General features: G+C 40.1%; 1 protein-coding gene and 1 pseudogene across 7 annotated transcripts in view; both read right to left on the reverse strand.

Annotated features, from left to right (window-relative positions):
- LCTL (lactase like) overlaps window positions 1–22004 on the reverse strand; it is a 170127-nt gene that overhangs the window by 33271 nt on the left and 114852 nt on the right. For all 7 annotated transcript variants that reach the window (XM_073001098.2, XM_020780437.3, XM_020780434.3 and 4 more), the window contains 2 exons: window positions 16215–17020; window positions 13229–13352 (listed from right to left, as the gene is read on the reverse strand). In XM_073001098.2, the coding sequence (XP_072857199.2) occupies window positions 13229–13352; window positions 16215–17020 (930 nt within the window). The remainder of the gene's footprint in view (window positions 1–13228; window positions 13353–16214; window positions 17021–22004) is intronic.
- On the reverse strand, window positions 15017–15130 carry LOC140707902 (U2 spliceosomal RNA; annotated as a pseudogene).

The raw sequence follows: 22004 nt of genomic DNA on the forward strand, positions 1-22004 counted from the left end.
AGGTAAGCCATCTTTTGAATTATGGTTTGGAAAAAGATCTGGTTTAAAGCATATAAAGTTTTTTGGCGCTAAAGAATATACATATGTCCCAAAAGAAAAGAGAGGAAAACTTGATCCTTGAGGAAAACTTGAGGAAAAACAAGAGTGGAAAACTTGTTGGGTACCCCATTGGAGGAAAAAGGTACAGAATTTTGAACCCTGAGACTTTTGAAATTAAATATTGTAATGTTGTATATGTAGATGAAAAACTTATAAAGCAACAGATAGGTGAATCTGTAATGGAACTGATCTACAGAATACAGAGACTGTTTCACAAGAATTGGTCGATTGGTTACCTGCAGAGACCACCTGCAATTGGCAGGTCCATCTTCTGAAGATGTTATCAGAACAGAAAGGGAAGCAGAAACTGGACCAAGGGAAGCAGAAACAACATCCTCTGTAACACGATCAGAAAGGATTAATAAAAGCAAACCTCCCGATAGATATGGATTCTGTGAAAACCTTCACACATTAAAGGAACCAGCAAACTGGAAAGAGATCAGTAAATTACCTATTTCAGAGAGAGAAAAATGGATAGATGCCTTGGAAGAAGAATATCAGTTTCTGCAAGAGAAATTTGTATATCTTCATGAAATGTTAAATATGCTTGATGTAAACACCAACAGAATTTATCAGGGTGGATGTTATTGATTATGTAGCCCAAATGTATTCAATGTTAGATCTTGAGAAGGGGTGTTGGTATATTGCAAGATGTAACATTCTACCCACTATGGGTTAATATCCTTAAAGACCTCACCTGTCCCTTATAATCAATAAGGCTCTATAAAGCTTTGTATCTCTCCTGCCCCTCTCACCCTTCAATGGTGCTAATTGATATAGTGAGGCAGAGACGGTGTGTGCTTGCCTGAGTTGGCGGACGTTGCCTGAGCTGCTGCAGGCATTAGTTCCCTTTACTGTTTGGTATGTTTTAATGTTGTTTTAGTACTTCTATTGTTTTCTTAGGATGTCCTGTTTACCCTTTTCCTAAGATAACCTGATAGATTATTAATTATATTTTGTCTCAGTGTCTCAAAGCCTTTGTTCCAACACAAACTACCTGTGATGCTGAATTGCTCGGTGTTTGCTTCCACACAGACAATTAGAAAGGTTGCAGTCTGCAACTGGAGATGGCAGGCATGTAACCCTTTCCTCTTTAGCAGCTTTCCCTTTAAAAATTGCTCTTCCCTATCACTAGTAACCCCTTCACAGATTGCTGCCTTGTTGTGGCAAAGGGGCTTGAGTATTTCAGAGAAGCTATGGGCTATGCCGGGCAGGGACACCCAAGATGGACAGGTCATAGTGGAGAGTTCTGACTAAACATAATCCACTTGGAGCAGGAACTGGCAAGCCACTCCAGTATCTTTGCCAAGAAAACTCCATGGACAGAAACAAAAGGCTAAAAGATACGATGCTGGAAGATGAGCCCCTCACGTTGGAAGGCATCCAACATGTTACTGAGGAAGAGTGGAGGAAAAGTACAAGTAGCTCCAGAGTCAAAAGGACGCTTAGCTGTGGACGTGCCTGGAAGTGAAAGGAAAGTCCAATGCTGCAAAGAAAAATACTACATAGGAACCTGGAATGTAAGATCTATGAACCTTGGTAAGCTGGATGTGGAATAAACATTGACATCCTGGGCATCAGTGAACTAAAATGGATGGGAATGGGTGAATTCAGTTCAGAAGATTATCATATCTTCTATTGTGGGCAAGAAGCCCGTAGAAGGAATAGAGTAGCCCTCATAGTCAACAAAAGAGTGGGAAAAGCTGTATTGGGATACAATCTCAAAAATAATAGAATGATTTCAATACGAATCCAAGGCAGACCTTTCAACATCACAGTAATCCATGTTTATGCACCAACCACCAATGCTGAAGAGGCTGAAATTAACCAATTCTATGAAGACTTACAACACCTTCTAGAACTAACACCAAAGAAAGATGTTCTTCTCATTCTAGGGATTGGAATGCTAAAGTAGGGGGTCGAGAGATAAAAGAAACAACTGGAAAGTTTGGCCTTGGAGTTCAAAACAAAGCAGGGCAACGGCTAATAGAGTTTCCTCAAGAGAACAAGCTGGTCATCACAAACACTCTTTTCCAACAACACAAGAGGGGACTCTACACATGGACATCACCAGATGGGCAATACCGAAATCAGATTGATTATTTTCTCTGCAGCCAAAGATGGAGAAGCTCTATACAGTCAGCAAAAACAAGACCTGGAGCTGATTGTGGCTCTGATCATCAGTTTCTTGTAGCAAAATTCAAGCTTAAACTGAAGAAAGTAGGAAAATCTACTGGTCTAGTCAGGTATAATCTAAACCCAATCCCTCATGAATACACACTGGAAGTGAAGAAAAGATTTAAGGAACTCGATTTGGTGGACAGAGTGCCTGAAGAACTACGGATGGAGGCTCGTAACATTGTACAGGAGGCAGCAACAAAAACCATCCCAAAGAAAAGGAAATGCAAAAAATCAAAGTGGCTGTCCAACGAGGCCTTACAAATAGCAGAGAAGAGAAGTGAAACAAAATGCAAGGGAGATAGGGACCGTTACAGAAAATGGAACGCAGACTTCAAAAGAATAGTAAGGAGAGACAAGGGGGCCTTCTTAAATGAGCAATGCAAAGAAATAGAGGAAAATAAGAGAAAGGGAAAAACCAGAGATCTGTTAAAGAAAATTGGAGATATTAAAGGAACCTTTGTGCAAAGATGGACATGAAAAAGGACAAAAACGGTAGGGACATTTACAGAAGCAGAAGACATTAAGAAGACGTGGCAAGAATACACAGAGGAATTATTCCAGAAAGATCTGGATGTCTGGGACAACCCAGATAGTGTGGTTGCTGACCTTGAGCCAGACATCCTGGAGAGTGAAGTCAATTGGTCCTTAAAAAGTATGGCTAACAACAAGGCCAGTGGAGGTGAGGGCATTCCAGTTGAACTATTTAAAATCTTAAAAGATGACGCTGTTAAGGTGCTATACTCAATATGCCAGCAAGTTTGGAAAACTCAACAGCGGCCAGAGGATTGGAAAAAATCAGTCTACATCCCAATCCCAAAGAAAGGCAGTGCCAAAGAATGCTCCAACTACCATACAATTGCACTCATTTCACACACTAGCAGCAGTATGTGGACCAAGAACTCCCAGAAGTACAAGATGGATTTCGAAGGGGCAGAGGAACTAGAGACCAAATTGCTAACATGTGCTGGATTATGGAGAAAGCCAGAGAGTTCCAGAAAAACATCTACTTCTGCTTCATTGACTATGCAAAAGCCTTTGACTATATAGACCACAGCAAAGTATGGCAAGAACTGAAAAAATGGGAGTGCCTGACCACCTTATCTATCTCCTGAGAAATCTATATGTGGGACAGGAAGCAACAGTTAGAACTGGATATGGAACAACTCGTTAGTTCAAATTTGGGAAAGGAGTATGACAAGGCTGTATATTGTCCCCCGGCTTATTTAACATATGCATCATGTGAAAGACTGGACTGGATGAATCTCAAGCCAGAATTAAGACTGTCAGAAGAAATATAAACAAACTTCCAAGAGGAAGTACTAGGAACAGCAGAAGGTGTTTGGCAGGATGCTGAGCTAGATTCCAGGCTTGGTTTATAGTGCTGGTTTTAAGTTTTAAAGTTCTCAGTGGACCACATCAAGAATATTTTACGGAATCAAATGCTCCCATATAAACCTCCTTGGATATTCTTCAGGTATGCTCCCAGAGTTTATATTATCTGACGTACAGCATGTGGTGAGTAGAGATGTTTCTTGGTGCTTCCACTACAAGTCAACATGGGAATTTCAACAAAAGGTAATGGATCATTTCCTGAACAATTGGCACCCCTTTGTCTTTAGAGATGGAGAGAAGCAACTGATGGTTGTTGTGGGTTTTTCGGGCTCTTTGGCCGTGTTCTGAAGAAGCAACTGAGTCTACAAAAATTATGCCATCATACTTCAAATTGTAGACTTTATTTTGGAATGTTATGGTAACTCCAGAGTCTGCAGCTTCAATGCTGAGTTAGGATGCTTTTTGGACTTCCATGTCCTTCCCCCAAATCCCACATACACCCTAAGGTCTAAAATATCTTAATGAAGAAAGATATGCAAGCTCAATGTGTGTTTGGATAATGTTATTAATCAACCCTGATTTGATATGAAAGATCAGCCTTCTTCATTTCTGATGCCAGTTATGTCCACCTTACCCTGTCTTTTTGGACAGCACACCAGAACAATACTTTTCTAGAGATTCTTTGAATAGACTCTTTTAGGGCTGTTACTTGCCGGGTTTTATTGCTTTTGCCTTTTTTTCCTTTTTTTTCCTTTCTTTCTTTTTTTGCATGTACACTGTATGAAGGTTCACATTTAAAGTTAGTGCTTTAAATTAGCTTTCCATTTTCAAGCTCAAATCCTCCACCATAATTCTACAAAGTTATTTGCATTTAATATTAATAGGACTTCATAATACATAATGCACTGTGCACATTTTATCAAGTCACTTCTAATGTTTTGTTCTATTGATCAATATTTTTGTTTCCATTTTATCTTGACATTGTAAAGGCAAATATAGAGAAGTACAGAGCCAGTGCTTCATTTTGACATTGTAATATTCTTTACATATACTTGCATTTTCATTATCTGCAGACCACTGGAATGACAAGACTTCCTTGTACAAGAATGGACAGAAACATGTTAACTCACAACTATAATTAAAAGGAATGTCGATGGGAGAAGAGGTAGTAATTTATCAGCCAAAACAAGCAGTTTGGAACACAGATTCTGCACCATATCTCAAAGTTTGCTATTCAATTGTATTTTCCTCTCTCTCTCTCTCTCTTTAATTGATTAACATTCCAGTTCCTTCACTTCCCACTGATGCTCAGGGTAATTGTTGAATGTGTCTTTAAGAAAGGCATCATAGGGTGATGAGTCCATAAGAAATTGTCCCAACCAAAACGTTCATCTCGATTCTTGTTTTGTACCCTGTGTCAAATAGATTCCCATTTGCCCGTTGCTTTAGGAAAGCTGACAAGGATGGCATGCTGCCAGTTGCACTTTCACTACTGTTCGCACCCTTCTCTCCCAGTCATTGGTATTTAGATATATACTACCTCTGAACATGGAGGCTCCACTGTATAGTAATGCTTAATTGCCATGAAAAGATGTCGTCTCTATGAATGTATTTGGGTTTTTTTTTTTTACTTGCATGTTTTAAATTTTAGAAATGAGAAAAGGCTGTTCTTTCTTCCCCTTCCCCATACTGGTTCCAAAAGAAAATCACCTTTCAAATGTTGGGCTCTTGTAAATTACAAGATATATATGGTCAACCTCTTATCATAGATCAGATTGTTTCTCCATATCCGCCTTGACTATTTTTGTGAAAGTCTTCAATAACTATGATGGCACCTTGCCGGGGGGGTGAGCTGTCATTGGGAGCCTAGAGCTGGCCATTAGAAACCTTCACAGCAGCCGTAGACTGCTGTGTTAGTTGATGCATAGTTCTATGCCTAAAAAGCTGTATTTTGCTTAGAACTGGCAAAAAAGTCACCAAAGCTTTGGAATATACTTTTTATAGTTGTAAAGGACAGGAGGTAAATCCTTTGTTTTTCTGTCAAATTGATTCTTCACATTTGGAAGGGAGAAAAATCAATGAATCTGTCTTTATACAGCTTGATTTTAATATTATCCTCACAAAATCACACCTGAGCATCTTACCTTCAGCATGGCAACAGGAAATGTGACAGCTGCTAAAATGTTTACCCATCTGAAGTCAGACCTATACTTAAATGCTGAAAGAGGGGGCATTAGTTCCAGTGTACCATTTCCAATTTCAGGGAAAGAGAAGAGAGGGCGGGAATGGCAGTGGTGTTCCAAACTCAGGTTGAAAAAAGACTCTTGTAGGATCTTCAAAATTAAATTGGGGGGAGGGAGTGTTGCTTAAGATACTTTGTCATAAATATTTATGTTTTATATGCTCAATAGGAATTATAAAATTATCAGTGCAAATTCTTCTGACTTTCAAAACTGGGATAGGAAAACATTTTTCGCACAAGGGCTAAACTGGCCCCTGACAGGGCCATGGGAGGGGAACATGGCAGTAGCGAACATTCCTCTATTTAAAGTGGATGGAGCCACAAGTATGTGTTCCCATACCATGGGATAGCATTCCTTACTGATTGCAGCCCATCTTTGCAGGGCATGTAAATATCCAGTGACTCAATATTCATGGTTGACAGGATGACATTTTCTGGTAGATGGTTCATGGATGGCAGTTTCCTCAGGAAATCTGTGGTATCTTTAATGTTGCTGGGGGTGTTGGTGGCATATGGTCTGAGTATTAAACCTCGCACAGTGATAGTACCAATTCCTGAGATGACAGGGTGTTCCAGATTGCCTGATGTGAGGGGGACATTTCAGAGGGTTCCTGGTGGGGTGTTTGCCTTCAACCTGTACTCCTTGGAGGGCCAATGGAAAACTCTGGCTACTGGGTGCCAGGAGGGTGTAGGCAAGGAGAGGGAGGTGCCAGGTGAGAGTGAGTTGCTGGGGAAGATAAGCCACACCTGGGTGAAGAGACAGGGACTGGGCCCAGCTGGTGGAAGCCTGATATATAATAGAGGAAGAAGAAGCGGGGGAGATGTTGTCTCCATCTACTTAGTCAAAAATAGAGTGTGGAGAGACTGAGAAAGAATTGGACTCTGCGTTCTGCATTCTGTTGGGGGTGGGGAGTGAGACATGAAAACTGTCCAGGATTGGGTACTGGATTGAGATGGAAGTGCCAAAAGATGTTGGCATGGAGTTGGCATTCCCTATTCAGCCCACAATCAATTTCAACACACACCATGGAGACCTCGATGGTTAGCAAGACTCCTTGGCTTTTCCAACAGAGACACTGGGGGAAGGAAGCACCAGAAAAATGACAGAAGTGTCAGTGGGAAAGATTTAGGGTGTACAGGTACTGGTGAGTAGATAGCACTACAAGTCCTCTTTGAAGTGAGTTAGTTGGTTTCGGGCTGTCTAGAAGACCTGGCATCAAGCATGAACTTTGGCCAGCCTGACCTCCATGAGCGGAACTGGTATCTAGGCAAGGACTGGACTTGGTGGGGAGTTAGTGAAGCAAACTCAGCCTCCCAGCTAAATGGCACGGTGGGATGCATCTGGAACACAACACTTTCTTGTATCCTGTTCATTTAAAAAATCGAGTTCCAGCAGCTCTTGGAATCCCAAATTAATGGAAGCTGTGGCTGAGGCCCGCTTCCTACTGCCCCCATCCTGAGTTTTATTTTATATAACAACAGCTTTATACTCCATCCAGTGTCATAACCACTCTATTCATCAGAATAAGCTTGTGAAAAATACAAAAAACCCTAATTAGTTAGTCCTCTAGGAGCTACATGACTTCCGGTTTCTTTCTAGTTAGGGACTTAGTCAGTCAGGAGTTTGTCTTGGGATGGGAAGTACAAAGGAGTCTTTGAGAGAACAGGTTGTATGGAGTTTGTGGGAGTAGCTGATTTTGAGATTTCGATATAGGAGAGTAGTTTACTAGGAAGTATGAAAACTGTACTAGAATATATATATTTTAATTACTTTGCCTTTCAGTTTAAATACATAAAAATTAACTTTCCCTTTCTTCCAGTTTATCCCAAATAAACTCCCTTCTGTTTGTTCTGAATAAAGATATCCTTACTATTTATCATTAAGTGTAACTAAAAATATATTTAGCAGTCAAGAAACAGAGAATATTAGACATGTGTCATGCAGTTTACAAGGTATCAGAAGAAGACAGAGTTACTGTATTTTCCTGTCTATAAGACAACCCAATTAGTGGGCGCGATCACAGTTATTATCAAGGTTTGCTAAAGATAATCAACAGGGTTTCTCTTTAGAAAATGCCCCTTTGACGGAATTCTTCTAGAATCAGAGGGAAAATGTATTAAGTTATTATATAATTTTCTGTTAGGGTTTGAAACACAAGATGAAGTGGTAAAAGCATGTATGATTAAATGGGCACAGAATGTAGGAAATAATATTGAATTGGATCAATGGGAATGAATTTGGAAAACAAACATAAAATTAACTAAATCTGTTGTATTTAAAGAGAATATATACAAAATATTCTACAAATGGTACATGACACCTACAACACTGGCTAAAATAAGCACTCAGACTTCAAATATTTGTTGGAAATTTAAACAGAAGGAAGGAACATATCACATGTGGTGGATGTGCGAAGATGCCCAAAGATATTGGAGTAAAGTGAATCAGATGGTACAAGATATTAGGAATTTCAATTCCGATGATACCAGAACTATTTTTATTAAATATCTTGCCAGATATACTAGACTCTGAAAAAACATATTTAACTATTCACATTATAACAGCAGCAAGAATAGTTTTTGCGAAACATTGGAAGGAACCTAGAATACCGCAAAGTGATAGACAAAATCCTCAAAATCACAGAAATGGAGCAGATTGGCTAGATGCAGAAAAGAAAAAAGATCATTGGAAAATTTGGTCACAGCTATATAAAGGTAAAGGTTCCCCTTGACATTTAGTCCAGTTATGTCCAACTCTAGGGGGCGTTGCTCATCCCCGTTTCCAAGCTGTAGGGCCAGTGTTTGTCTGTAGACAGTTTCTGTTGTCATGTGGCCAGCGTGACTAGACATGTAAGACATGTAGGGACGTGGTGGCACTGCAGCACAGAGGCTTCTGCAGTATAACCTGCAGTGCCACCATGTCCCTATACAGCTATATACATGGTTACAAAGTAGAGAGAATAGCTGACTGATACATAGTAATGTGTATGGCTAAAGAAGAGAGAAAATCAATGATTTTCAGCTACATAGACTATCAGCTACATAATCAACAATTAGATTAACAACATACTTGTCTGAATGTGATTTTTCCTTCTCGCTCACTGTCTATATCTTTTTATTTTCTGATATGTGGAACTATTAGTAGAAAATAATGTATAGAATTATGATGAAAAATATTGATTTGTAATGTAGCCGTTCAAATCCACGCCCTTCCGAGGGTATCCCTATCCCAGCTGTCCCCAATGTTACCCCACCTTTATAAGGAAAATAATAAAACATTAATAATAATAATTTAAAAAATCAACATCTGTATTTGCATTTAGGCCAGCTGTTTCTCATATTTTATAGGTGTGTTGGATGACATGACTGGCCACAATTTTGCAATATGTTTCATGGAGACTACCACAACTTGCTTTTATATCAATGAGACTTCATTCCACTTAATACATATAGGATCAGAGTGTAATAAACATTCGGATTTCTAGCAGCACAAGCCATGCTTTTGAAAATAAAAATATAAGATGACTCAATGTCTAAGACAACCCCCACTTTTCCAGCCCCAAATAAGAAAATTTGATTGCTGCTATCTCCCTCCACTTCCTAAGCCCTGCGAAAGCTTAGGAAGTGGAGGGGTAAAGCAGCCATGAAAGGGCTGGAGGATCAAAGGGCTGTGATCCTGCAGCGCTTTGATCCCTTACCCCCGTACTTCTGTGTATGAGACAACCCTCAATTTTCAGTATAAAGATATTAGATAAAAGTATTGTCTTATACATGGAAAAATACAGTACCTCAAAGGGACCTTTTCAGTCAGCAAGGAGGCATTGGTTGGGTGACACAGTTAAAGGGGCAACCTTGTCCTTTGGCCAACTGCCTAACCTAGTAGCACTATGGAAGAGGTGGCTTAAGATGGAGGGGTTAGAGAAGATCCTGTGGTTACCTGGGGAGTGTGTAATTCACTAGTGCAGTGGTAATGGAAGGGACACTTCCCTGGGGTACCTTGCATTGGGTTCAATCATCAAGCCAAACAGAGACTGTAGCTATGTCAGAAGGTAACTGAGACTTGCAAGAACAGCCATGAAGAAACTAAAAACAATCCTTAAGTGTCAATATTTGTCAGTGCAAACCAAAGCCAAGGTAATCTACACTATGTTGCTCCCAGTTATAATGTAAAGATGTGAAAGCTAGGCAATACAGGAAGTTGGCAGGAAAAAAAATACACAGATTCATTTAAAATGTGATAAAGATATAACAGACCACCAGAAAGACAAATAAGTGGGTTCTAGATAAAAATCAAACATAAATTTCCACTAGAAGCTGAAATGACCAACCTGAGAGTATACATTTGGATATATTGTGAGAAGACAAAATTCACAGGAAATTGAGATGGCCTGCCTCAATAAAAGAAGCCACAGCCTTGAGTTCTCAAGAGCTGAGCACCAGGTACCCGCTATGGTTGGTGTGGTGGTAAGAACACACACTAGCAATCCTCCAAGTGGGAAAAACCATTGCTTCAACCCCAGTTTTATTAAATCATCATCACATTGTCTGACACTCCATTCTCTCACTCACACACTCATATATTTTTACACATGCACCCACCCACCATTTTCACATACATATCTTCTACAGGCCTCCTCTTCTTAATTGATTCATGCAGATCAGCCTTAGTGTTGGGCTGGGAAACTGCATGCCACAATGGAGGTGATGAATGGCGTCCCTTTATCCCCATCTCTCGGGATGCCAGGATTTCATACCCAATTTTGTGACGGAGCAACAGCAATCCTCCCTGCTAACCTTCCTCAGTGCTTCCAAAATAGAGGACCATGATCAGAAAAAAAACCTATTAGAGAAACAGCTTGCAGAGCCTCCCTGAGCTCTGAGGTTATGTCAATTAGCCTGCTTTTGTGTGTGTGTGTGTGAGAGAGAGACTGGTCTTTAGCACTTAAACATGGGATTCCTTGGGTGTCTGATTACCAAACTAAAGAAACAGTGCTGCAGTTACCATTTTGCAATGTTAGCACACTTTCACCTGACACAATGGACATTGAGGTTCTTTTTGTTGACATGACACTCACCTAGGCAGAGCTGAATACAAGGGGCACAGAAATTTGTGAGAACAGCCTAATAAATATGAGGTGGAAAAGAGGGGCAGAGAAATAGTGGCCACTACCCTTTGTGTTTCTAGTGACCGGGTATTGCTGGAAGAAATTTCTTCTAAGTGGCAGCAGAGTCTTTTTCAACACAGATTTGGCAGTAAATCCTAATTTTCTGGGCAATGTGTGAAACACACCCAATATGTGATCCACAAACACACATATTGTTGGATCCAAAACTGTACTATGTGGTCTGCAAATACAGTAATTCCATACATTCCAGAAAGATCTGTCTTCAACTTTGAAAAGATTCAGATGACCAAGTTTTCAGCGGGGGAAATTGAATTAATCAGTAATTATATATGTTTAAAGAAAACTCCAGTCCACCTTGGACTTCTGCCCATTTATAAATGAATTGCTATTAATTACATTTTTATCCCATCATGGGTCTTCTCCTGTCTCCTTCTTATCCTTTTTATTCTTGTGTACCTGTATAGGTAGGTTAGGCTGAGATGAAGTGACTTGCTGAAGGTTATCCAGGAAGTCTCCTGATTGAGTGTGGACTTCCATTTTTACAATGACAGTGTGGATCACTTCTAGCTAGTGATGACAAGCCAAGACACGTTACCTTAAAATACTCCATTGCAAGAACTGGGATTGGAATGGGATAATTCATACACTTCTTATATGGGGAACAAATCTGACATGGTGTGAATCTTGTGTGTCTACACATAGTCAACTAAGTGTATTAACTGCACAAGGACACTCCAGTCTAATGCATATGCATTTAAGGAAAAGTCTAATTTCAGATAAAGAAATGAAACTTGAGATGAAAAATATCTTGCCCTATACAGAATCTTTTTGAAAATACTGTTCCAGTTATTTCACAATTAGATTGTCAACTGACCAATGCATTCTTTGTCAAACTAGTAGAGCCATATTCTGTTAAAGAACAATCACTGGAGTTATCAAAAAAATAAAAAATAAAAATAAAAAAGGGGGGGAAGTGGAGACTCTGACTTCTGCTCTGCCGTGAAGAGATTTGAATCTTGTAGCCTCTTATAATCTTCCTGAAAAATTGAGAAGAAAGCCCTCTTCTTGTAGTGAGATTTCATGCATGCATACACCCTCCCCAAAGAAATCTTATGAGAAAAACTGTTGGGGTTCTCAGAAGTTTCAATGGCATTTTTTTTCTGAAAGAAATGCCAAGCCAGATTATTACAATTCTTAAACAAGATGCCCCTACAAAGGGTAAAAGAAACACCAGCTGTGCAGTGATGATACAAATCCTGCATAGAACAGTACCTTTCCAAGGCAGGATTAACCAGAAAGTGAATTACACTGCACAAAATCTGGCAGTTTCATATGCAGAACAACATGCAAAAAAAGAAAAGAAAAAAATAATGGAGCAAATGAGGCAGAATTTTATTTTTTTGAGGATCTCACTGGTGCTGGGAGAAGACTCAGTAGAGACTGCTGATATGACAAGACTCAGGAAATCACTGAGAAAGAGAATTTTTTAAGTACTTGTCACATCCCTATCTACCTTCACTTGACAACTGTCAGATGCCATTCTAGATGCACCTATAAAGTGCTAAATTCCTCCACATTCTGGGTTAAAGTAGATGATGCATTCATCAAGTTTTTAGAAGTGATTCCTTGAGTGATGAAAAACTGGTTGTTACGGCATGTGGTTTTCTTCACGTAGCCTGCATTTAGGGTACTTTGTTTTGTGATCACAAGAATCTAAGCAAAGGATTAATTTGCAAGTCTGATTATTGAGGCAGGCTCCTCTGAAGAAACAAGAAGAAAAACTGGAAGAAAAAAGAAGTTAATCAGGAGGAATTCAGATTTCCCTTAGTATCTAATTTGACCACTTCTTTCTAACCCAACAAGGCTTTGTTCATCATGTTTCAGCTTCAACTCCTTGTTTCTCCTAGGAAGGTGGTACTTTAAAATATTTTTTAAATTTTTTCTTCTGTCAGGTAATATTTCAATTAGTCTAGCCTATTGTTTTAGCAGTATAAATCCAGACAGAAAGGGGAAAAAAATCCCTTGGATATTTTCTAAACCTTTTTCATTTTGTTCCACTCCAAGATAGTACATGAGAGCTAAAGCTACTTTCTTTTCTATCTGCTAAATATTTCTCCCTCTAATCACAATGCTTTTGTCTGATGTACATTACCTTCAAGAATCACTAGTCATTGCTAAATGCAAATAGGCACATAGGCAAATTATATTAAGTTTGCACAATTGATCTTTCATCATCCTTAAATTGTACCTTTTAAAATCTCCTGTAAAGTCTGTCTGAAATACTCCCAGCGCTGAGTGTCACCGAGTGGAGCAGGGTCACTTTGGGAAAAGCCATTCTCAGTGATGTAAATTACAGGGTGATTATATGTATCCTAGAAAAAGAGTGCAGACATTTTATTCAGAACAGATGTTAAGAAAAGCCCATAAAATCAGGTGCATTACCCTCCATCTACTTTAAGCTACAACCCCAAACTAGTGTTCATCAAATTGCACTGACCCTATTAACTTAATTTTCCATCAAGCTGACCTTTTACGATTAACAATGGAAAAGCAAAACTGTGCAAATATCCATGAAGACAAAGAAATTACTTATTTTAATGAGAACACTAAAATATCTTTTTTCTAAATTAGCATTTGCTTTCTGGTAGCTGCTTTTTAGCATGTTGGTCCTGCCAAGGCATGGCAAATTCCATGGACAAAAGGAAGCTGAATATACTATGCATGCATCAAGGCATTAGAATCAAAGAATCTGTCCCTCTGATTAAATAATTCAAGGAGAGAGTCAGGGTCCAGTCTCGCCTGTTGGAATTTAAACCCACAGAACTGGAATTTCAGCAGACAATGGGCAAGTTTTTAAAAAAATATATATCACTATTCTCTCAAGGACAGCCTTACAAAGAATGAGTAGATCTGAACACAAAACCCCTGCAAATACTAGTTTGATTTTGCAGAATTGAGTAGGTCACTCAAGGAGTATTATGTGTGGGATAGTCTACCTCATACACTGATGTTTCCTATTATCAGCCCAGAGGCCATGTCTGCAACTGTGTGATGACTTCTTCAAATAAATTTATTGTCATTGTAAGTATATATATAATATATCCATACAATGAAACTCACACAGACACCCAGAGACCAGACCCACATACACACACATAAAAAATCCCCAAACACCCCCCGCCCACTAAAAATCCCCCACTAAGAATACAAACATCTACACCGCAGGCTAAGTAACACTGTCTGACTATTCACTGCTGGTGGTCTTTAAGCTCACTATTAAGTGCAATTATAGCTCTGGGATAAAAACTATTCAGAAAAAGTGTTGTCCGAGTCTTAATTGTTCTACTGCGAAACGGCAACAGTTCAAAAAGGTTGTAAGCAGGATGGGAAGAGTCTCTCAGGATGTTGTGTGACTTCCTCCGACAGCAAGATGTGAAGATGTCATCCAGGGTTGATAACTGGAGTCTGATGATGTTCTGATCTCTTTAAAACAAGCATGCTTTGCTCACTTTAGTGGCTTTTAGTTGTTTGCTCTGATATTTGATGGTGTGACTTCCTGCCAGATTTCAGTCCCACAGTTTTGAAGGGAGTCTTAGGGCTGCTAAATGGCCTTTGGCCCACAAGCTGCCCTTCCCTGCTATACAATATTTAAGTATTCTTGACAAGGCAGGCTGCAGAAAAAGGCTGAGAGAGAGAGCAACGTGCCTAGTAAATCCATGGCAGAGGTAAGCAGCAACTTGCAGACATAAAGAGGGTCTGAAGAATGCAATGGGATAGATGACTAGAGTCCAAAGCTCTGATAAGCAGGTTTATCCAGTGCATGACAACAGTTGGGTAAACCAGCACACATAATGGGAAAAAGTAGGAAGACTGTTATGTAGGCTTGTTTGGGCAGGATCTAACATCGGAGTTCTCTTGGCAAAATAGTAGAATCCAGCAGAAACAAAAGGGTACAATAATTCCCTATCCACTGAACTTACACAGCTCTCTACAGTGCTCAAAATTGGCTCTGGAGGGCTGGAAAATTCTCTGGAGCTAGAGGTGGACAGCATGGAAAATTATACAGAGAATTAGAAAGGAGCTTTTCTGTGTTCACAACTGGTAAGAACAGATACTACACTTGCTCTTAGCCAAAAGGCCAAGAAGTAGTATGAAAGGGGGTGGATGGGCAGGGATCAAACCCATTAATTTAAATATGTGCTGGAATAAGAGGCTTTGAATAATGTTTCTAGAATTCACTTGAAGGAACTGCTGTATTGTGAGAACCCTTTCCCACCTTTCTCAAAAGTGGTGTATTCTTTTGCATTATGGGAAAACTGGCTCCAACTGTTGGAGTTATTTCAACCTCGTATGCTCCCTCTGTCTGGGATAAATGTTTCTGGCCTGGACTGACTGTCAATCAATTCAGAAGCAATTGTTCCATCCCTGCCTCTGATTTTGAAGAGCACCACCCCTCTTTTCACCTTTCTTTTTAGTCTGCTGGCAGCTAGTACAGTTAGCAGTCTGTGCTGTTGGGAGTGCTGTTAGAATGTCTGCAAGAGCCTGCTGGGAGCAGGCTGTGAGTTTGTAAAGGTCTGTTCTGTAAGCAGTCATTTTTGTACTGTACACTGTTTTTAATCTGTTCAGTGCTATGAATAAATGAAATGTTTTATTCTTTCTCTTACCAATGTCTCAGAGTGAGTTATTGAGACTGTAAGTGCCAGTTGATGAGAAGCAAAAGGGGTGGCCTACTCTGGGAAGGCTGGAGCTAATTCTGTTCTGTAAGTCCCTGCACTTCTACTGTGCAGCATGAGGAGTTTGCCCCAATTTTAAACTGCAGGCTACTCTGTGGTGCAGAAAAAGACAGGAAGAGAACAAAGTGCATCTTATCACACAGTAGCCAACCTGTAGTTGGGGAATGTTGGTATTGAAATGCAACTCCCATGATTCTTCACTGTGGTTATGCTGGCCAGGTCTCATGGGATCTACTGCTCAACAATGTTTATAGGATCACACATCCTCCACCCGATCCAAGGAGTGGCATACATAGCACTAATCTTCCCCAATACTGATGAAAGCCAGCCCTCATGTGAGCTAATGCTACATGGTGCACTGGCGGAGAAACTGTGGTTACCTAAATTCATACAGAAACAAAAATGGTACTTTTTCACTACAGCCACATCATATAGGAGACTTTAATGGAGCTTGCGTCTTTAAGATAACAAATACAGTGGTGATGAGGAGTAGCACCATACCTTGATGTATTTCAGCAGCTTACGTAAACCCCAAGGAACAACAGCCAGCCAGGAGCTGCCAGATGCAACAGGCCAGGATGGATCCATGACTTGCACTGCTTCTTGGTCTGAAAAAAAGCTTGGCTGACAGGAAGTATTATCTTGGTGCTTAATTTTGCGAGTGGTATAATAATTTATAGAAAAGAAATCAGCAGTGCTCTTGATCATCATTCTCTCTTCACTGGTGAATTCAGGAAGCCTTGATGATGGACAATTTTGCCTTTTACTTACAGCAGAAATCTTGGATTTCATTATGGCTGGATAGTCTCCATCAAGAAATATTGGGGCAGCAAACCAATCCAGACAAAATGCCATATGCCTCTTAGCAGCTTCCTGGTCGGCAGGGGAGTTCGGATCAGAGGGTTCTGCCCAATCCGAGTTTAGTGCTATAGAGACAAGCCCACCCTGCTTTTCTCGGAAAAGTTTATCATAACTATGCCAGGCTGCAGCATGAGCTTTGATCATGTTATGAGCTGCTAGGTAGGCTCCAGTACCAGGTTCTGTAACACCTGGGGCCATAATGCCCTTTTCGTAGCCCAGTGCAGCAACAACATATGGCTCATTAATGGTGAGCCATAGCTTCACACGGTCCCCAAATGTTCTGAAGCAAAACTGAGCATAAGCATCAAAGGTTTCCACAATGGCACCTGATCTCCAGCCACCTTGATCTTCTAAATGCTGAGGCAAGTCGAAGTGGTAAAGCGTAACCACAGGTGTCACCCGATTTGCTAGCAGCCCGTCAATCACTTTGTCATAATAATCAACTCCTAGGGAGGAAAGGAAGACAATAAGGATTCCATTTGCACTCAGTCAGACAAAAGGCGGTGGTAGTATCATTTTTTAATAAAAATCTACCATAGGACATCTGTCCAAGATCTCATGCAGGGTTCCTCCCCATGCCCCAGTAACAGACAGTTCTTCTATCTAACTGCATTAAAGGAATATATTTTAATATCTGTTTGGATGGAGCAGAATCTGTATGGCAAAAAACATTTTAAAAGCTTAATGGTTTTATAACATTCATAAGCATGTTATTTAATGAAATATAATGAACCTGCAAGGTGGGCCAACATTATTATTATCTCACCACTCCTGTAAGCTGACAAGAAAGAGGAAGCAGTTCACTTCATGGATAAGAGTCCTGTTGAGTCAGAGCAAAAATCCATTGCATTCAAGCACACTGTTCCCCACATATTGGCAAAATTAAAAGGAAGAGGAGGGGGGAAAAGAAAGAGAAAAGGCAAAATATTGTGGCACTTTGAAGACCAGATTTATTCCAGTTTTTAAAAAAGAAAAAAAAGTGGCTAAGAAAGAAAGAAAGAAAGAAAGAAAAAAGAAAAGAAAAGAAAAGAAAAGAAAAGAAAAGAAAAGAAAAGAAAAGATATTATGTATATACGTGTTCATTGTATGCATACCTCTTTCAGGTCGTTTCATTTTGTTTTTCTCAAAGGAAAGGATCAAGGGGAGACGGATTCCCAAAGAAATTGGGGTGGGGAATTAAAAAATAATCCCAAGGAAGCATGCTGGCACAGGCCGTCCAAAACAATTGAAAGAAATGGGGTTCCTCCAAACAAACAAAACAAAAGAAGAAGAAGAAGGATCTGACAGGCTCAGATAGCAATGCAGCACAACATGGAGGTTGCAAGGAGTTGACAAACTCACAAGGAATAACTGAAACAAGGATAGATCAATCCCTTGACAGGTTCGAACTAAACCAGACCCTTTTACAGCTTTAAAATTCTTGTTCCTGCCAGATGTTTGATTAGTTGCTAACAACAGCCTTTGTGATGTTATTGGATAGAAAATATCCCAGGAAATTCGAGGGAAGTGTGAAAGTGTGAAAGAAAGGTTGAATGAAAGAAGGAACCACATAAGAACCCTAAACATTTGTATTCTTCTGAAATAAAATTTCTGAAACACAAATCACTTCTGTTTCAGAAATTTTATTTCAGGAATCAGTGAAAAAACATAAAAAACAAAAACCCCAATTCTCGTTAATTTCATTCAAGCATTCTAAAACATTTTTTCTTTCCTTTTCTTTCTTCTGCTCCTTCATTAGAGATATGTAAACAGATATTGAATGGCCATCTGTCAAGGATGCTTTAGATCTGGATTTTCTGTATTAATGATGGCTAACCTTAGTAACACTTGGGGACTCTTCCAGCACCATACTTCTATGATTCTATACATACTAAACAGTAGATGTTCAAAAAAATTTAAGGCTATGTAAGATTAAAAGGGCTTAATCTATCTTTGAAAAACTTAGCTAGCAAAATAAGGCTGCAACTACACTGTCAGTGATTTGGCTCTGCTATGGCTTGATTTTCCTTGGGAGGAAAGCAATGACAAAGCTAGACAGCATCTTAAAAGGCAGACATCACCTTGCCGATAAAGGTCCACATAGTCAAAGCTATGGTTTTTCCAGTAGTGATGTATGGAAGTGAGATCTGGACCATAAAGAAGGCTGACTGCCGAAGAATTTATGCTTTTGAATTGTGGTAAGGTAAAGGTAAAGGTTCCCCTTGACAATTTTTGTCCAGTCGTGTTCGACTCTAGGGGGTGGTGCTCATCCCCGTTTCCAAGCCACAGAGCCAGCGTTTTGTCCGAAGACAATCTTTCCGTGGTCACATGGCCAGTGCGACTTAGACACGGAACGCTGTTACCTTCCCACAGAGGTGGTCCCTAATTATCTACTTGCATTTGCATGCTTTCGAACCGCTAGGTTGGCGGGAGCTGGGACAAGCGACGGGAGCTCACTCCGTCGTGTGGATTCGATCTTACGACTGCTGGTCTTCTGACCCTGCAGCACAGGTTTCTGCGGTTTAGCCCACAGCGCCACCACGTCCAGTGGTGCTGGAGGAGAATCTTGAAAGTCTCCTGGACTGCAAAGAGAACAAATATATCCATTCTAAAGGAAATCAACCCTGAGTGCCCACTGGAAGGACAGACCCTGAAGCTGAGGCTCCAATACTTTGGCCATCTCATGAGAAGACTCCCTGTTGGGAAAGTGTGAAGGCAAGAGGAGAAGGTGATCACATGGAACCTGTGGACTGTATCAGGGCCAATGCCCATTCAGTCTGATATGGTTAAATGTACAAACACATACACACATACTGTGGAAACAGTAGTCTGCTGTAGTTTGTCAGAGTTGTTTCTATCTCATAGCAATTTTTATCTTTCTTTTTTTAACTGTGCAGAGGTGCATTGATATAACAATGCAGTGATAAGGTGATCTAGTGCTAAACTTGATAGTTTACTTTAAAAAAATAACTACTTCAGGGCAACTAGGGAGAAAGATCATGGGGTTGGATTTTACACCGTCCAAAACTTCATGCCTAGCTTAGTATGTCACCAGAATACCACCAACAGTCCTTCCTACTTTTGGAAAATGAAACAATTGATCACATGGCTAAAACACAATTCAAATCACTCCAGCTTGAAAAAAGGTCAAGAAAACCAGGGACAGGGACAAAAACAACCTCAGTAGCAAAAAGACCCTGGCTGATTGCATCATGTGATCAGTTTTCAAATATATTCATTTTACTTCTGCAGCAAATTCTGTATTTGCTGTGTAGTCACTGTCTTAGTCTTGGAGACAGAATATTTCAAAATTATGTATGATGCCATCATTCCTTATGATAGCAACCTTATCACAGTCAAAGGAGGTACTAAAATCATGACCTCACCACACTTCAGGTGCCTGCTTTAGCCACAAGACTGTTCACAGAAAACAAAATGCTCCACAGAGTACCCTTCTCTAGAGCAATGTATAGTATTAAATGTCAGAACTGGCACTGTGAATTTAGCTTCTGCTTAAGTTCATGTAGACTTGTAAACCAGAACCATGACATTAGACATTTTAGATATGCACACTACTTGATGACTGAAGCATCAAGTGTTAGTACAGTAGAGTAAATAAGTTGCCACATTTCATAATACATTAAGAGAACCTTCATGTCAGAGATAAGATTTGGCCTGGTCTGGTACATTTCTTGGGACTGGGTGTGTTTCTGCCTTCAGACATAGAAGGAAAAAAGGGGTGCCCCATTATTAATAGGCAGGATGGTGTCTGGACTGGCCAAGATGTGCTGGCATACTGGCTTGTTCCCTAATATTGGTAACAGAACAATACTTGTATGCCTGTTGCACTTCTTCATGACTTCATTCCCCAGCACATCTTGACTCCTTGGTGTGTGTGTGTGTCACAGAGACAGACAGACAGAGAGAGAGAGAGAGAGAGAGAGAGAGAGAGAGAGAGAGTCCAATGAACCAGTTAGTATAATAGGAGAAACAAGTCAATTATTAGGTTTTTTTAAAAAACTAAAAGAAGATGTCAATATATCATTAACAAATCTCTTATTAGGGCAGGCATCTACAGTGGTGCCTCAACTTATGAACTTAATCCATTCCAGAAGATGGTCATAACTTGAAATGGTCAGAGGTCGAAGCACCATTGTAACAGATGCCCCACATCATGCCTGTCACTCATAGCTGGAGCTCATTTGCATAAGCCTATGAGAGGACAGGAGGGGCAGAGAGTCAGTTAAGTCAGTTAGAGAGAGAGAGAGAGAAGGAGAGAGGTTTGCAGAGAGAGAGATAGCCAGAGATAGAGTGAGAACTGTAACTAATAAAGATAAGCTGGTTAAAGTGAATAAATAAAACAGGAGGTGATTGAATATGTAGCAGAATATATGACATTTCAATGATTTTGATTCTATGAAATGAATAAAGAACATCTATGATCCTGAATTACCCTAATTTCCCTAATACCCTTTAATAAACCTGTTGTTGGCAGCCAGTGTCAGACTAAAATCCTTTAAAGCATGGATAAAGAAATCCATTGGTGGCAGCAAAAGAAAGAGGGAACGTCACCAGCATGAGCCCTTTGGGGTAGATAAAAAGAAATAGGAGCACGGGGTGAACGTAACAAGTGGTGGCAGCGATGGGATACGAATAGAGTCCAGTAAAGCCAAAGTAAAAGGGAATTTTTCTGAGTCAAAGATATCTATTAGTCAGAGAGAGGTCTGTCATGAAGGAATGGGTGATTCGCTAGAGCTTTTGTGGGAAAGCTTACTAGCGGGGCTCCTGAATGCAGATCTTGGGGGGACTAAGATAGGAAAAGTCTCTGAGGGAAAAATTCTGTTTGAGGTTACCTCAAGATTTGGAAGACCAGTGGGCTAGCTTTGGATCCAAGGCTCTAAGAAGGGAGCACTGGTGGACAAAAGTGGAAGCCAGGGTCAGAAACAGGTCTGAGGTAATAGGAACAAGAAGAGGCTTGAAAAAGATCAGAAGCTGTAGTGAGTCTGGAGGACAAAAGTTTGTCTCAGACCAAGGAACAGCGTGGCTGGCAAGGTGCCAGAAAGAGCAAGTGTAGCCATCCTAAGCTGCCAAGGGAGGAGCTACATAGTAACAATAACTCAGAAAGGAAAAAGTGCTTTAAACAGAGACTTGACTGTCTCTCTGCAATATAAACCAGCTCTTATCTAAGTAAATACTCATACAAATGGCACCTAAAAGAAGTAAAAAGCCAGGGATGGAGTTAATTGATCTTGAAGAGGCACAACAAGGGTTATTACCTCAGGAAAGGGATGGAGTCCCTATATCTGTAGAACAGGAGGAAATACAAAAGGAATTAGATTTTGAAATGGAGAGAGAAAAAGCTAGAGCTGGAGAAAGACAAAAGGATTTAGATTTTGAAATGGAGAGAGAAAAAGCTAGAGCTGAGGAAAGACGAAGGGAGATGGAATTTCA

This window comes from Pogona vitticeps, chromosome 5 (assembly GCF_051106095.1).
Source record: "Pogona vitticeps strain Pit_001003342236 chromosome 5, PviZW2.1, whole genome shotgun sequence".
NCBI lineage: Eukaryota > Metazoa > Chordata > Lepidosauria > Squamata > Agamidae > Pogona > Pogona vitticeps.